We start from the raw sequence: 18,529 nt of genomic DNA, 5'->3' as shown, positions 1-18,529 counted from the left end.
ACAGATGTATGGCTGAGGAGAGTAGGCGTGCGGCGCAGCGCTGGTGATGACGGATCTATCACACATGCATCAGTCACACCATCAACACCCTCTGAAGCAATAAAAAAATCTAAGTGCTGACTGAATGATATCTGGAAACCGGCCACGAAACATTTAGAGGGTCGGTCGAGTTTCTTCCACACTCCTCTTGGCTGCTCGTCTGACCAAACCTGCTGCCATGACAATGAGGCCGTCTGGTATGGTAACTATGGCGATGCGACATGCTTCCTGGCGGGTGCATGTTTGTGCATATTTGCTTGGCAAGTAGTTCGACTTCCACAGAAATGTGTACGAGCAGCAGATGAAAGCAAAACACTCTGGGAATGTTTGCTGTGCGTGTGTGTGTGTGTGTGTGTGTGTGTGTGTGTGTGTGTGTGTGGTGAGAAAGGCCAGCACTTTAAGTGTTTTACATGTACGAGTAAGTGTGAAAGGAAAATGTTGGCATTGTGAATCAATTAGAGAGGAGTGCTGCTAAATTCTGACTTCGTTTTCTATCATTTTATGCATTCTGACCCCTCACGCTTCATCTGCTGCCTTTAGAGATTTTTTTTGTAATTTAACAAGTCTATAAAAGTTAATTGTTTTACCATTAAAACAATCACAAATACTTTGGCGTGCAAACAAATATAGCTCGATGATGTTAGAGTATTTAACTGGTCCAAAGCATTATTGTTACAGCCAATTAAGCTGGAATTAAAATAACTCATTTGTCCTCTAGTAGTGCTACGTGTATTCAACTGGTTTACTTTGGGTCCTGTCCAAAATGTCTAAAAGTATGTCTAGCAGCTCTGGGAGAGCGTACTCTTGCATAAAGGAGCCAACACCAAAAAACACAACATGCTGCACTGCTCCAGTAAATGCTGAGCCTTGCTATGACGCGCAACAGTGTTGTTGTAACATCTCACCACGAACAATTGTAACAGGGTATCGGTACATTTACAAATTTACCAGTTACTGAAAAATAAGTACGTAAATGTGAGAAAAGGACATTGAAAAGTACACCACATGATTGAGCAGCTTGTAGAACCACCTTTATTATAGTGGAGGAATTTTAGGCCACTCTTCAATTCGCTAAGGTTTGCAGGCATTCATTCATGTGCCTCTGTCAGTGTGCCACAGGGTGGCTGTGGCTACAATGTAGCTTGCCATCACCAGTGTGTGAATGGGTGGATGACTGGATGTGTAAAGCACTTTGGGGTCCTTAGGGACTAGTAAAGCGCTATACAAATACAGGCCATTTACCATGTGCAGCTCTCAAAAAAAAAATTTCCACAGTATTTCAGTCAGCTTGAGGTCTGGACTTTGGTCCGTTACAACCCTTTAATTCTTTTCTTTTTCAGTCATTCTGTTGTAGATTTCCTGCCATGTCTGCAGTTCATTGTGCTGGTGCATGACCCAGTTTCTGTCACGCTTTAACTTTCAGACAGCTGACCTCATACTTGACTCTAGAACATTTTGGTATTCAGAGGGATTCATGGTCGACTCAGTGACTGCAAGGTCCCCAGGTCCTGTGGCTGTACAAGCCCAAATCATCATCCCTCCACTACCATGCTGACATTTGGTTTACAGCAAACATGCCAAACATGGAGCTGTGCATTACGGCCAAACATCTCCACTTTGTCTAAAGCACATTGCTCTAGAAGTCTTCGGCTTTGTTCAAATGCATCTTTGAAAACTGAAACCATGCTGCCATGGAGAAAAGAGGCTTCCTTCTAGAAATCATTCCAAACAGACCATACTTTGTCTTTTTAATAACTGCACCATCATGAATTTTAACATGTGACCTGAAGCTTGCAGAATTTGAGACGTCTGTCTGAACTTGGGGTGGATTTGCTAGAATATCCACTCGCTCCTGTCCTGTGAAACACTATATTAATAAAAAGTCTTAATACAGAATAGAAGACTTCATTTGATATCTTTTTACAACTTTTTTGACATAACTCTGGACAACACGGGTCAGAAAACCAGACAAATTTAAGTATAAGGGTACAAGCGTTTACATGGCGCATGCAGACATACATGCTTCATTCTTTTGCTCAGGTTTTTAGCCGCCAACTTTAAATCTGCTCTTTTCTATCGATCAAATCACATCAGTCGAGCCTTCAATAGCTGACAACACCAAGAAAGGTTAAAGTGATCACACATGAACACCTTTCAGTGGTAGAAATTCAACAGCATTTTTACTTTCTGGAAAGCATTGGACGGCATCAACGCGTTAACGAGCTAACCGTGCTAACACCGGCCAGCCCCACGCACGGGGCCATCCGCGGTAACTCCGTTAACAGAGATTTGCCGCGTTAATGCAGTTATGGCGTTAACGTCATTTTAACGAGATTAACGCTGACAGCACTATGACGTGGTTTTGGGAAGTATAATTTACATATACATGCCAAACAGACTGAATCAGTGTTAAATGTTTCTAAAGCGGTCTCTAAACCCCCTTTAAACCCGCTCAGTCTGTTTGTTAGGGTTAGCAGGATGCAATTCAGTGTCTCGTGGAGTCTTATTTACATGCACAGTCTAAAACAGTGACCTTAAAGCTTGGCTATACATCAAATATCCTTTTAGCTAACAATAAAAGCTAAACCGGTAACCTTTTATCTTCATTTGTGACATAAATATGAAGCGAAGGAGTGAAAGAGCGTGAGAGAGGGTCAAAGTCTGCAGTCGTGAACTAAAGTCAGAGTGACACTGGCCTGGATCTTAGCTGAGCTCTGGATCTGACTGATGATAGAAAAACCACAAAGCCTATTAGAGTACAGACTAGAGTGCAGTGAGTAATGCCATTAACACACACACACACACACACACACACACACACACACACACACACACACCCCGACTGGCTGCTGTGTCTCTTCTTAACAAGGTCGCTCGAGGACTCCAGGCTGCAAGCGCTGCACGCATGCATGGGTGCACACATGTAAGACTCGCACACGGACACAACTGCACTTGTGAACAGTCGCTTACTTCCTGTTGCAGAATAAAAAGGAAGGCTGAGCAGCACAAGTGTAGAGGGTAGAGGTGCAGGACTAATCTCCACTTCTCTTTATACATCTGCTGCACTTAGAGGCTGATGCAGACTCATGTGGGCTGGAAGATTGAGCCTTGAAGCTGATTAAAGGTTACTTTATACTTAAAAAGCCTCTTTGTGCACACATTAGCACCAATTTCTCTTGGAAAGCAGCCTGCATGGCTGTGGATTCACATCACACTTGTCTAGGTTTCTCTGCTTTCACACACTTAGACGATATCTTTTTTTTTTGACACTCTGCTGTGTAATCCTGTGATTAACGGGCAGCCCCACACAGACACACACTGACTCGCACAGGCAGGTTACATTGCAAACATGCACCAACTGCTGAGACAGCAGTGGTTGGAACTGCAGCCCTGTTCGACCTGTCAAATTTTGTCCTGACAGTTTAAGCTCCCAAACAAACAACCTCTCACTCATCATCACAGAGTCAGCCTGACTCAGCATGGAGCTCAAGTGCAAACCTTTCTTACGTGTGCAGTTTGGTTTTTTTGGCCATCTGAAAAGCTGAACTCTGTAAGGCTAACAGCGTATGCGTGGTGTTTTTCATTCCAAGCACTTTGATGGTCATCTCCAAGGACTCGCCACTGGAATGTCCATGCCTACATAGAGAGATTATCCATGATATGAACCAATTACACACAAAAAAAAGACTTCTGCTCACATGCATGTGCCCAGCCACACCCTAACGCTCGCCTTCAAACACACCGAGCCTTGTAAAGTGCTGCTGTCAGCAGAGGAAAGGTCACTGGCATTTTTTGCCGTCTCGCTCAGTAGAGCCAACGTGCAGCAGCGTCTGTCATTAGCCAGCAGCCCGATGAGGCAGACTGATGCACAGCGAGGGAGGGAAGGACGTGCCAGAGATGCAGATGGACAACTCACTGGAAGGAAAGACTGGTTTGAAAAGAGCATATGTAAACCGTGCTATGAGAAAAACTACACATTTGTTGCAGCCTCAGAGAGACCAGACCTGTAGTTTAACCTGACAGATGGTTGTTTCTGCAGTGCTGCGGTACTGCCAGGCTTCTTACGGTTAATGCTGCAAGCTGCAGCCAGGGTTTAATCCAAGCGCAAGGTACCTTCAGCCTGCGAACTGCTGTAAGGAGTCTCAATGAAGTCTCAATGCCAAAACACGGCAGTTGTTTTGGCATTTGCGATTAATATTTTTTAATATTAATGAATCCATTTCTAATGTTAGCTAGAGCTGCTAACTGACTTTGAGGAAAAATGGATAAGAGGAAAAATTAACCAAAAAAAAAAAAACCATTTTGTTTTTGGAAGTTTGTTTATGTTGGCACGAAGAATATAATACACTGAAAAATGCAGTCACTGCTACTATTACTACCACCTATTTAACAAATCTGTTTCACCACAAACAAGTGAACCTTAAGGATTTTGGACTATAAACATAAATGAAATAAAGAAATGAAACAAACAAATGTTTTTGGTAAAGTGTAAAATGCAGATTACATTTTATGATATGCAAACACAATTTTTCCTGAATATCAAAGAAGCTTCACTAACATTTAAGCTGATGTTCATTTCATGTAATGCTATGTTTTGTGGTGTGTTTTGTGTGATTTCACCTTGTAGTGGCGACTAGAAAATCTGTGCTGAACAGATCACACACACTGCTGCAGAGGATGGAGTGTGGCTGGCTGTACACACACACACACACACACACACACACACACACACACACACACACAGTCAACTCCAAAGGCCTTGAGGATTTCATGGTTACTTCAGCTTCCCACCAGCAGTAGCCCGTCTCTGGCTACTTTAATGAAAAGTAAATCAGCCTTCAAACCGCATCAGAAAGTGGAAATACAGGGAGACTGGACTAAAATGCGTTTCTTGTAGTATACAGCAAAACAAATGTGACAAATCTCCTCACAGTACTGGCTTGTAGATGCATATGAAAGCAAAACATCCCTTTCAAAAAAGTAATAATCATCATCACTAAATGTGCTTCCTACACAGTATTTTAACAAAAGGAAAGCAACATTTATCTCACAATCAGCATTTCAAGACATTTTTAACAAAGGAAGCAACACATCAACCAAACTGACACGTGAGGTTTACGCTGAAGTGTGAAGAGACCGAGCAAAGTCCTCGGGGGGGGGGGGAGTAAACTTGTAGTTGTTTTGCAGAAGTAATTTTATCCATCAAAACAACAAGGCTTAAGCTGCTGCCTGAAGCACTGCTCTCAGTTATAGCGTGAAGAAGCTTACAGACAGTGTTTCAATAAGAACGCACACGTGGAAACGACCGAGACGAGGCACCCAGCCAAGCGCTGGTCCATCAGTGAACGAGCAGGGAGGTCCCACTCTGTGCGGTCGGGTCAGGTTCAGGAACACAACCTGATCCAGGAGGCGTGCAGTCCACGAGCCGTCACAAAACCGATCACTGTCTGTTGCACAACAACAACAACACTGAGCCGGCCACGCCTCCTCACACACAGGCCAAAACAAAGAGGGGTCATTTAAGTTCACGCATGCAGCAATACACTGTCATCATCACTGACCCCAGAGAGGCTGCTAAAGCAGACAGAGGAACATGAGGACCAGGTCTGGATCGACTGGATTAATACATGCATGAGACATGACTGATTTTTTTTTTTTTTTTTTTTTTTTTTTTAAACTACGGTCCTCGAGTGCCTGATTATTTCTAGAAAAATGACTTCCTTCACCGATACATGGACATACAAGACGTTATACAGCTGTAGTGATAGCTTCTAGAGTCCATATTAAATACAATATAAGTAACACCTCATCAATTCCATGTGCATAAATGACAACACCAACTTTTTTAAAATTATTATCTAACAAGCCCCCCCCTCCCCAAGACTGGATCTACCTGGGAGCTGTGCTGGGAGTCTAGTAAGAAAGACAGACCTGGGTCCTTGCCGTGTTAACCTTCTTAAATCCAAGGAAACCATCCGGAGGCCTAATTTTTAAGGGAATTTCAAAATAAAAGACCAAAAGAAACAAAGTCCAAGGTGGAAATTCATTCAGGTACACTTTGGAAAGTGTTATTTGTAATTACCTGACTATTACTTGTCCTTAATTTCAGATTTTTAGGGGAATTTATGTTTTTAATCAAATATAGTGAGGACATATTTCCGCTGGATTTGGAAGTGGCAGATTTTGGAGTATGTATGAAACTGTATGAAACACAAACAGCCAATAAATTACCATGTGTGGCTTTAATACTGCAAGTAGTGAGAGAGTACATCTTGTTTTCTTGAGGTGACTCCTTAATGGAACAGTGAACTGAGCCACCGTCACTGGCGACACAAATACTGAACAACTTGTTTACCTTCTTACAGGGGAGTTGCTCTCCTTGAGGTTTAGCTAAGACTACAGCCCCACCAACAAGTGGACGGGAGGAAACGCTCATTGTGCACCAATGTAAACACACAAAGTGTCTCCTGATATAAATCTATTGGTAACCACGAGAGGGGGTGAAAAAGAAAAAAAAAAGAAAAAAGGGAAGGACCTGAAAACACAAGTGTTGGGCAACTCTTGCCCAACTACCTATTTTAATCCACAGTCAAGTTGAAAAATTGCATTCAATAAACACAGCGGTTTAAATGAAGACGTGAAACACCACACGCTCAGCACTTTCGTGTTTGTGTGGCCGTGCAGAATATAAACAAAGCTAAATATTTGTGCAGCGAGCTGCAGCAAAGCAGGCCCCGACTGGAATGACAGAGGAAGGGAATAATGAGGGAAAAGTGCCACACTAAAAGCAATCATTTTCAAGTCTGCACTGGCTCTCCCATACCAACACCACCATCCAACAGTAACACAAGCACATACACCCAGCCCGCCTCCTAATCCCAAACACTGAAAATGATCACAGGCACACAGGAGACAGCTGATGATGGATCGTGGTTTGTGTGTATGCAACACAGGAGATCTGTTTTTTTCTCCTCCTTTGTTGTCGTTTTAGATTTCCAGAGCTGAAATCGTTCCAGCCACTGGGATTTACTAAGAACCGATTACATCCCGACACGTCCTGCTGGGAGATTCCCAGATTTGCTGGTTACAAAAATGTTTTACTTCCCTCTCCCCCATGCCATTTCAGGAAGTGTAAGACCAATACGATGGAAGAAAAGATTTTGTTTTCTGCAAGAAAGTCGTGTTTTCTAATATAAATCGACCTGGGTAATAAATCCATAAAACTGCCGCCAAATCTATAAAATGTTAGAAAGAAGAGGAAAACATTCCTGCCACCATCACAGAAATCCCAACATTGAGTAACAGGTACATCGGGGGTATTTCTTCAGTAATTAGAGGATCCACTGAAAGTTAAGCTCAGCTAATCCAATAAAAACCGAATGAGTGAGAGGCAGAGCAGAAATGTTATGAAAATGCAAACATAAACGAGTATAGTACTGTGCAAAACTCTTCGGAAAACAGTCACTTCTTTACATTTTACATGGACAGTGAGACACAATTTGCAAACACACACACACACACAGAAAGACGCTATATAAGACTTGCAACCATTTCTGATGAGGTTTCAGTGAACAGTACATGGGTCGAGTGAAGGGCCAGATGCATCAGTCAGGTCCTGTGCTGGATTTTTCCCACTTTAAGGACTTTCAGATGCTGTTAATCTACTGTAGATGGTTTTTCCCCAGTCCTGACACATCTTTTGTCCTCTACTTGCCCAGTTTTGCCCAATTTTTCTCACTCACACACACACACACACGAAGTTTTAAGCTATCGGCTCTTTGACAACTTTTATAGATTCAACTAATGAAATTGGAACAAGTTCTGTGTTTTTGTGACAGGCTGCCAGTAACATAGTGCCAAAAGACATAACTTCAGTCTCATTGTTTACCATGTTGTTTGTTATATGCAGATGATACAAGCTCATTTATAGAGTTAGGCATCTTTATGTACCTAACTGATTCACAGGTCAATGTTAAGTGGCTTAAATAAAATAATCCTGAAATTGAATAAAAATACAACCTACCTACAAAGCATACTCTATTAAGGAATATTTAAGGAAGAAACTTTATTAGCTAGCACGTTTATTTGCTAAATATAATGTACATATAACCCGCAAACTAAACAAAATTAATTTCAGGTCGTCCGACTACAAATAGTGGATAAATGACAGCTTGTTAACTATAGCGAGTGGGCTGAAAATAATCTAGCTCTATGTTAAACCTGACTTAAAATGTTCAAATATCAAAGCCCTTATTACAATTTTTTTTTTAAGAAAAAAAAAATCCCTACATTTAAGAAAGCAGGAAACAGTCTAATTGCTAGAAGCCAAATATAGCTGATGATAGTGAATTTTTGCCCAGCAACAGGTCTTGATGGCAGATATAAACTTGATAAACACTCAAACAGCAGCAGCGTTTGACAAACCATTTCCTTCACCTTACCAACTCGTCACATACAGCTGACCGACACACTCTTCAATCACAGGGACAACACTCCTAAAATCCCACTTCTTATCCACTTACTCTCCATGAGCTTGTTATCTTACATCAGGTTTAGGCAGAGTCCAAAACAAATGCACACACAGCCTCCGGTCGGGCTAATCACAGCATGTATGATAATTACCAGGATGACTGGCTTTCTTACAGTGAGGAGTTTCATGGAAATTCACAGTGTTTGTGAAAAAAAACTGGCAGTGATGCTGAAGCTCAATTACCAAAAGAATAAAGCAATCAGGAAATGGGGAATTATATCACGTACAGCATGTTTGTTAAATATAACACTAAGATAACAGGCTGCTTGTAGTAATTAGCAGAAAGACTGGAACGCACTGGTGAAACTACAACAACTGCTACACTGAAAGATAACATCTGGGCTCTGACCTTATTAAGCTCAGCTCAGTCAGGAGCACAGTAAGTAAAAAATAAGACTGCTAGTGGTCCATCTGCAGTAATTTTATAACTGCTGGTATGGCTCTGTTCTGGGAACTCGATACACATACTTGGAAAACTGGAGACAGGGCGCACAGCAGGGCAGGCATCAGTAACAGGACACTGATTAAATCAGAAACAGCATGAAAAGGAGAAGCCAGAAGGGAGGTGGGTTGCAAAGAGGCTTGCAAATGCACAGCAGTTGTTAGCAGCTTAAATTTTGCTTTATATAATTTACATATTAGGCAGTCATGTATTTATAGACAGGTCAAAAATAATGAGATTAAATCATTTTAGCTATACCTGGAGGAAGAACTATGGATGAGTACAGGTAAAACTTTGACAGCAGCACATCTGCCTATTCTACTTAAAGGTTCGATTATTCACCAGCTACTTTGTGTGATCGAATTTCTGTGTGGGAAAGAAAAGTTTTCAGCATCAACTACCAACTGATTAACAGAGCAGAGCGGCAGAGAATAAAACTGCATATGGAGGTGTGCAATGGCATGAGACTGACATCACAGTTTAGCTATGCACAAAAAAAAAAAAAAACAACCACAAAAACCCCACACACATACCAGCACTGATGATAGATACTCTGATAAGCTTTGAGGTATACAAGTCCAATGAATTGAAGGATCTGGAACCAGTTTAATTCCCATATCTAGGTGGAAAATGTTACCTTTACCCAGCCAACTATCAGTTCATGTTTTACATTTATAACTGAAAGAACAAGACGTGATAGAGCCCTCACACATTAAGAGCGAGGTGTGCTGCAGCTCAGGTGTGACTGCAGTCACGTGACGTCTTCAGCCCGGGATCCGGTTCCTCATCACTTCCTGTGTGCAACAACTTCCAGAGCCATAGTGAGCTGAATTCGATGTGTGGAACCCACATGGAAACTTTCATATACAGTCAGTGATCTGTGAATTCGGTTGTGCCACGAATGTGACGTAATATCACCAGCCTCAGACTCATCAAGCACTTGAGGTTTGTGATGGACTGGACACACACACACATTTGAGATATAACAATTTCATGTCCTGTCTGAACAGACAAAACATCAAATGATACACCAAAGTTGCCTTTGCGGAGTGGGATTTTCTGTGGACGCTGAGATTTCCATGCCTCATGTAAATGATGGAGAAAGTCCAAATGAGAACCAAATCTTCTACGTGTGCTTGTTCTTGGACGTCTAACGTTCTCTGCGTTCACAAACATGCCATCTATAATCAGGAGAGAAACAGCCGGAGCGTGACGCAGTAATATGAAGTAAAACAATAATCCAATTAGAAATTGATCCAATTTGTTTGCTCAACTCCCTGCAGCCCTGAGAAAGGGACAGAATAAATAACCACATCCTACAGTTAACTGAACCTTTGGCTTATGATGCAGTTTAATTGTGAATGGGCGCTTTATTGCTTTCGAGCCTCTGGGTTATCAGGCTGATGAATTAGGAGTATTGCACAAGTGCAAAAGCTGGCACTTACAGACAGACACGTCCAGAACTTTGCTTTGAACAATATTAAAAAGAAGACAAATTACAGCACCTGGAGGATTTGTCTTAACACGTGCGCTCCCTTCCCTTTTTTTTTTTTATAAAAATCGCCCTGCCCTCTATTCCCCCCCCGACCCCTCCCAGATTGCACAATTTCACTCTGGAGATGTGAATGGCTGCCCGTTTGTCTGTGCTGCTGCGAGTCACCATTGATCTGAAGCACAACAGCAGCACACACATGGCAGGAGGCCAGGAGGCCTTTGTGAGCAAGTGCAGGAGCATCCATTTCAAAGCGTGGCCCATACACACTTTCAGTTTAGTAAAGTTTCATAAACAAAACACCAGGTAGGGGGATTTTTCTGCAGAACAGTTGGGCCTTCTTCCCCCGGGCTAAACCCGGACACAGGAGCGACTATCCAGTCAGCCGTGTCAGCACACTTATAAATATGACTGATAGCTGTGGTAACAATTTTGCATTTATATAGCACTATCAAAGAGCACACTCATCCAGACTCAATTGGCAACTTAACAAGCCCGCAGTGAGCACAGTGACATTTGCATGCTCATTGGCCATTCAAAGGGCAAAGCTGAGGGAGTGGCTTCAAGAAGCCGAGTGGCCTCAAGAACATTTTTTTTCCTTGAGAACGAGAACAGCACAAAGAGTGAAGTCCGAACACAAAACGCCTCGTTTAGTGAAGGTCGACCTGAGCCCGACTTCTTTTAAACTGAAGCACTCAAAAGCAAGAATTAGATGTTTTTACTTAATCGTGTTTTGTATAATGAGTCAACTTCTTGTGAAAACAACATTCTTATTTCACAAATGAATGCACAAATGATCATCAGGACTTTCCCTTCTGGAAATCCGCTGGCCCGAGCAGAGCGCACAGGAGACGGCACAGTCATCACTTTTCCTCAAACTTTGTACCAAGGAACGGACGTGATAAAGGGCACCTGATGCCTGAGTCATTTGTGATCGCTCGTGCACGCCAACTGGGTTACGAGTGTAGATAAGTTCAGGCCTCCAAAGCCTGTGTGAAAACGGCATTAGACTCCACAACCCAGCCAATTAATTTTTTAACCTTTAAAATGTTAGAAGTAGAGACCAACTTCTTAGAAATATTTGAAACAATGTCCAGTTTTGACATGAAAACCTTCGCTGCTTTTCTTTGCCTTACATGAAACTGATCATTTTGTGTTTTTTTACCCCTTTCATTTTCATGATTTGCCACAATAAGCATGTGCCACCATTTCTGACAAACGCCTGTTCAACAGTATGATCGATGATGGAAATAATTACTGTACTCAGCATCTTATGCACCCACTCCATGTGATTTCATATCACGAGTTTAGTTGTGCAACAATCTGCAGGAGGACCAAATTCATCCTCTAAAGTCCCACTAATGCTTTTAAAGACAAGATGATTACACTGAAAACAACTGGAGCCGTTTACAGCCAGCTGTTAAACTGTGAGTTACCACAGATCCAAAGATCAGACACATTACCTCATCTGGGTGTTTGGCAAGTCAAAATAATCTCTTAACAAGAACTAGTCATTACTGTAGACAGATTTACCTTTAACGAGTGTTTATTTTATAGGCACTGATGTCAGTATTGAACAGCAGAGCTTGCAATCCTTTGATAAACTATTTACCAAATTAAATCACATTGTCACTTTCTAATATTTTAGATTTTTGAAGTCAAACACATCAACTGATAAGTAAGAAATTCTTCAGCCAGGCAGTGATTTACTGTAGGGCAGGTTAACATACAAGTGTTTCTATTTCTATACATACACACAGAAAGCCTGACCAGCCACACACAGACACTTGTGACAGGAGTGATATGGAGGAAATCCACACCTGCAACTTAAATGCAACTATGAATACTCTAATGCTTTAGTCCAGGCTGGTACATACAGCCTATGAAGCACAGTAAATTCAATTTAAAGACGCAGATTTATTGCAAAAGCCTGTCGAATCACATGCGAGTGTGATGTAGGGTGTGAAAAAACACACACCATTATAAAATACTACAGCTGGATCGTTTAACTTGACAACTGCGCTGCCTGAGAATTTTGGGGTTTAGGTTTTAGCAGTACTTCGGTTAATTCCAAGTCTGTATGAAAGAAGAAACAGACTAAACGGCAAACACCTTTCATCAGAACGCTTAAGAGAGCAGGTAGTCAGCGCTGGCCTGAAACTCAATGATTAGAAATGAGGCCGTTTTGCCTTCATTAACCAACGAAACCTACTTAAATTATTGTTCCAACTTTGATCCTATTAGATTCTTTTTTATAAAAAAAAAAAAAAAAAAAAAAAAAAAAGCGAAGCTTGAACTGTTAATTTATACCAAATGCTGCTGCAGTCACCTGCACTGCTGTTCAGCGAATAAATACAGAGCTGCAACCATTAGCTCATTAATCTGCAGCAAAAAAACATCAGCTTTATCAACAGTGACAAGAAGTGCTCCCACAAAGCCCCAGTATGCTCTAGATTAAACCCCCTAATCCTCATAATCTTTGAATCAAGCCTAATAAAGTCTTAGGTCGCGCCACACCCACCTGCCAATTCAACTACACACCTGTAACATCTCATAACTGAGCTGTGGACAGTTGTGACACCATTATGTTGACAAAATCTCCTCAGACAAAGACAAACACCTGCTAAAACACCTTGCCGGGAGCTCCTGGTGCAGCTAGACAACAGTGATGAAACAGACTCCAGAGATTAAAGCTATACCTGCTACGCTGCATTAAGGTTCTTCTCAGCCAGCTCCTCCAGGAGTGATCTCTTTCACACCATCACACCCTGGCAACTCAGAGCCATCACTAATGAGGCGTACCTCAGAATTAGGCTCGATGCAACTGAAAAGGCAGCGTGACAAAAGGGGATGAAGGCCACTGGTGCAAGCAGAGTCAGGAGTAGGGTCACCTTACAGGTGTACATGATCTACCTGCACTGACCATATCCCCTTACACACGGGGTTGGGAGGCAAAAACAAAACACTGCGTCCATCTTTCACCAACTAATGGGTCACTGCAAACAGGTGTGGACACCATGATGCCATCCATCAAGAAAAAAGAAAGAAAGAAAGAAAGAAAGAAAGAAAGAAAGAAAAATGCATCATCAGCTTCCTCAGCAGTTATTCAGCACCATCAAGAAACTTGACAGGAAGTCAACAACTCATTCTGGGGCGTCAGGAAGTACATCTATTTGCAGTCTTAAAATACTGAAAGTTTAGAGGCTCCACTCAGACTGCAGGATGTGCACGTTAAACTTCGAGCTTGTCACAAACGAGACTCAAAATCAGCTCGTGGAAGTTAAGTGAAAACTTGTCCCGTCCCCCGTTTAGACCTTGTTTTCTCACCTTGAACACCTCAGAGAAGAACCCTGCGCCGATCTTCTCGCGGCTGAAGTCATCCAGGCGGGCCAGGGTAGACACGGCGCTGCGCAGGGCCCGGTATGAGGACGGTCTAATCCGGTTGGTTCCATGGACGTGGTGCATGGGCGGCTCAGCCTCTCCCTCCTGCTCATGCACGATCCTTTCCGTCTCCATCTCCGTCTCGGACGGCCCGGGAGGAGGAGGCGGACTTGGGACGTGTGCGTAGTTTAAAATCCAGCCCGACTACTGTTTACATTTCCCATGTCCGCTACAAGGCCACAGCGCACGGCTCTCAGGAGAGCAGGAACGATAAACCAAATGTTGCAGCTGCGGTCTGAAACCAGTCAAGCCCAGTCCCTCAGAGATTCTTGCACACGTCCGGAACGAGCTCGTCTCAGTGCGTCCTCAAGCAGCTACACAGCTGCAGGGGTGCATCCTGCAGAGTCGGTGCGCAGTTTGGAGGTGAAGTCCCTCATGCCGTGCTCTCTCTCTAAACTGCGCAGGCTGCTGCTGCTGCTGCTGAGCGGCGTCTCTCTCAATTTCCTCCAAGTCTGCTCCTCCTGCAGCAAAGGAAAAAAAAAAAAGAAAAAGAAAGGAGGACGGGGCTCCACTTTCTACTTCCACCAATTGAATCCCAGGCTTCCAGTGCGCGCAGACCTGCCTCACTGGAGCTCCAGCCTATTGAAACTGAAGAGGGAGAGCGGAGAGGGGGGCGTGCACAGGGGCGTTAATTCAATAAATCATAAAGTGTGCGCGTCTGATGCGATCAGTCTGTAAATAAAACTCCTGCTGCTTGTGCTGAGGGGGACAATACTTTAATTACAGCTTTGACGAATCATCGTATATGTCACAAAAATAAAACAAGACGATTTTGGAAAAGCGTGGCTGGGTTTAACTGCGACTCTTACATTACCCATTGAAATATAATGTGCACTCGTGAAGTCAAGTCTGTATAATGGATTTCCACGATGGAGTCTAAATATATTTTCTTTTTCTCATTCCTGAGGTAGTCTGCCATGTCCTGCTCTCTGATAACATCGCAGAACGCAGACATATCATCCCTGGCTGCCGCTGCTTGCACTTTGCACACACACAGTCGCTTTTTACAGCTGATTCAGCCGGCATTTACAGCTCTAATGGTCCCACGGTCACGCCGAAAGGGTAGGAGGGTGGGGGGTCGTTTCTCAGCAATCCTCAGACAGCGCGTGTGTGCCTCCGGTGCTGATGCTCCGCAAAAACCCGGAGCTTTGCTCGCTGCGGATTCTAAATTATGGATGCTAAAAGTGAGCTGAGTTTGACACGAGCGCACGTACGCACGCACACATGGTCATCAGACTCATGGTTCAAACAGAAATACGCTGACGCATAAAAAGAAGCTGCACCGAACCAGAGTGGAGACGTGCTTCACCGCAAAGGAGGAGGGGGGTCTGACTTACCTGGCCTTCTCTGAAAAACACAACCTCGACATGCGCCGGACGGCCCGGTGTCCTCTGCCGAGCTCCGAGCCAGCACCACCAGCGGCGTCCGGTTACCGAGAGCTTTAGTTTACCAATTAATCCTCCTGGAGCCGCGGGTACGGACTCGGTGCTGGTTTCGTTTCACGTCACCGCTGCCGATCTGTGCCTCCCTCGTTGCGGTGTTGGCTGCTAGAAGGGAGAGGAGCGGTGACTTTTGCCGTGCTTTATTGGAGGCTGCTGAGCGGGGCGGGCACACACGTGATCACCGCAAAAATGCACCTGTGGGGGCGCCTGAAGTGCCCCAGGTCGTGCTGCTGCGTGCATGCGCTTAGTGTCTGGAGAAGATGAGGAGTGCGTTTGTGCGGAAACCCTGAGCTTGTATATTAGACACGATCTTTATTATGATTCCTTTCTAACAGATCAGCAAGACAATTCAGTGGCAATAAACACGAGCTGCCTCATCCAAAGTCTGGATGCTTTTCACTGACTAGGGGCTGTTTGTAATTACCCAGGAGACCCCTGCGGCAGAGAAACATGGCTGCTGGGCCCCGATAACCATCCACTGCCTCCCATTACTGCACACGTGTCAGCCTTATAATATACCAGAGACCAAACAATAATATCGCGCAAACCTAGCTCGATTGTTATTTTTTGTGGAGTACATTTCCGGATGTTGAAGCCAGAAATTAGCATACCAGGATTCCCAAGTTATCTTAAAATGAATCTGATGGGCTAAAGATTAAAGAGGCGATTAAAGAGGCATATAAATGGAAGAAAAACATTTTTCTAGTGTGATGTCATGATGTCAACTTCTCACAAATAAACGCTACCAGGCTAAATCGATATTTATTACACTATTATCTATTACACTCTGCAAACCTGCCGAGTGGGCAATTTATATATATATATATATATATATATATATATATATATATATATATAAATGCAGGGGTGTCAAACATTAGGTTCTGGGGCTACAGTTGGCCCAGCAAAGACTCCAATCAGGTCCACTAAAAGGCTGGAAAATGTGATTGGCTTTTATTTTTGGACATTTAATTGTATTTTCATCAGTTTTAAGCCTTTTCTGCTGATTGCTCCCACATAGCTATTCACGCTGAACCAAAAAGGAATTGAGTAACAGATAAACATAAAGAAAAAATTCTGTGAATCAACAAAACATGTATGTCTTATAAATACAAGACAGGGTGCATAATGAGCTAGGAGGATTTTCTCTGTCATTTTCTATAATTTTACACATCTTTACATAGAAATCTTGAGACGTGGTGTTGAAATTACAGTTTTTTTCTCTTATGTTAAGACATTTATGGTTTAATGTGTCCTAAAACATTTTTACACTGGTTTAAATACTCAGGGTAGCGTCATAATGAGGCTCACGTGCATAGAAAAAAAGCCCTTTAATGGCTCATTGAATGTTCTGTGTGTTTATGCAGCTGCAAACATGTTTTTCACCTACAGAGTAGGTTAATTCATATCAGCACAGAATATTAAATACAATAAAACAAACAACTTTAGTCAAACTGAGTACAAACCAAATCAACCCCGGTGATGTAAAGTAAAACAAATAGCTAAATAAATAAATGTCCCTGTTTTAAGATGAGATTCAGTCATGAAATTATTTTGATGTTCATTACAGGCAACTGTGAATCCTGCCTGGGGGCACCTGAAGGTTCTGGATGCCAGAGAGGCATTAAAAAAAGCCCATCATACGGCGTGGAGCCATCTCACACCTCACAGCCACATACTTCGGGTGGCGACACATCGTTATCACATACAGCTGGAGGCGAGTGGCTCTCTTCCTTATGAGCTCTATCCTGAAAGCAGGGGAAATAAAAAATAAAACACTGAAGTCACATTATAATAAAACATGTCATTTATTATTCAGTGCTGCTGATCACTTATTCATCACAACAACTGTTGATTTGCTGTGAGTCCAGGCTGGGCTTCACTGAGCATGCTGTGGGGATTATGTGTAAGCATTCATGCATGTGTGTGTGTGAGAGAGAGAGATGGGGGATTATTCTGACCCCCGCTGACCTCCCTGAGTTGTACTAGACTTGAGCCTTCCCCAGTGACGTGAACGACTGATGTGTCCCATTTTAACCTCTGATTAGTTTTTGTTGTCCTGACATGGACTTCAGATAAACTTCATGTGAGAAGAGCAAACAACAAGCAAATCACGCTGCTGAGCAGTTCTCCACCAAAATAAAACTATCACTTTATGCAATCAGATGTTTTTTTTCTGGGATTAAAATGTCTAACTTTCCATTTGCATGTTTTGACAAGCCCAGAATGAGAAGGGCTGCTTCAGGCACGGCACCCGACACAAAGAAGAAGAAGAAGGCATGCTTGGAGGAAGACTACAGAGGAGCTTAATGGATATAGAGAAGGATGACATGCAGAGGGTTGGTGTGACAGAGACACACCCTAATCTGCTATCTGTAGGTTCTGTGGTGAACCTACAGATAGCAGCCCAAAGAGGAAGAAGAATAAGGAGAAGAAGATGGCGACTTTTAGGGCCACTGAGGTTCACATTTTTGTTTTTTGGTGAAATGTTTCAGCAGCTATGGTGCAGACTGCACTGCAATTTGGTGCAGAGCAAACAGTGAGGTATCCTCCAGGTCTAAATTGTGAAGTAAACGCAGAGGTTTCTGTTTGTTGTAATGGCCAGCAGGGGGCAACACATCTGGCTGGAGGGCTCTATGAGAAGATGACCCCCCTGCTCTATTGCTCTGTGACATCAGTAAACACTTTAATGATGGATTTATGTCTCAGTCATTAGTTTCAAGTCTTATTTAAAGAAGCACAGTCCATAAAAAGCTACTTTCATTTACTTCCTTATTCACAAGGAATGACCACAGCAGGTAGTGCCAGAGATGCTTTACTTGTTCACGTGAACCGCATGTACATTACAGCCTATAGATATCTGCTGTATGTGAATGCTAGATAAAAACGCACTTGGGCATTGAGGAGTAAGTATATAAATGCATAAAGCACTAAAAAGCAGAACCAGTCTTTCCATCGTATTTGATTTCAACACACCAGGAGGCTAACTGCAAAAATGCTAAGCTTACAGCTTTACTACAGGACTTCACTAACCAGTGAGCGATATCACAGTGGCTATACTCTGTGTGCCTGATGAAATGGATTGATAAGGTCTGCAGATCTGCTCTAAGTTTACCAGACCTCTGGAGCCTGTTAATCATCTT

General features: G+C 42.9%; 1 protein-coding gene and 1 long non-coding RNA gene across 2 annotated transcripts in view; both read right to left on the bottom strand.

Annotated features, from left to right (window-relative positions):
- Positions 1-15,519, bottom strand: part of tesk1b (testis associated actin remodelling kinase 1b) — a 30,480-nt gene extending 14,961 nt beyond the window's left edge. The window contains exons 1-2 of the mRNA XM_040045026.1: positions 15,282-15,519; positions 13,831-14,405 (exon numbers count right to left, since the gene is read on the bottom strand). Coding sequence (XP_039900960.1) covers positions 13,831-14,019 — 189 coding nt within the window. The 5' untranslated portion in view covers positions 14,020-14,405; positions 15,282-15,519. The remainder of the gene's footprint in view (positions 1-13,830; positions 14,406-15,281) is intronic.
- Positions 1,378-10,560, bottom strand: LOC120741972. The gene is made up of 2 exons (XR_005697731.1): positions 4,776-10,560; positions 1,378-2,896 (listed from the first exon to the last, which is right to left on the bottom strand). It is a non-coding gene; the product is annotated as an uncharacterized LOC120741972 (long non-coding RNA).
- Positions 15,520-18,529: the final 3,010 nt, after the last annotated feature.

Source organism: Simochromis diagramma, unplaced genomic scaffold (genome assembly GCF_900408965.1).
Source record: "Simochromis diagramma unplaced genomic scaffold, fSimDia1.1 OVJJ01000590.1, whole genome shotgun sequence".
In the NCBI taxonomy this organism is placed as follows: domain Eukaryota; kingdom Metazoa; phylum Chordata; class Actinopteri; order Cichliformes; family Cichlidae; genus Simochromis; species Simochromis diagramma.
Note: the sequence above shows the minus strand (reverse complement) of the source record. Positions and strands in the feature narration are given on the sequence as shown.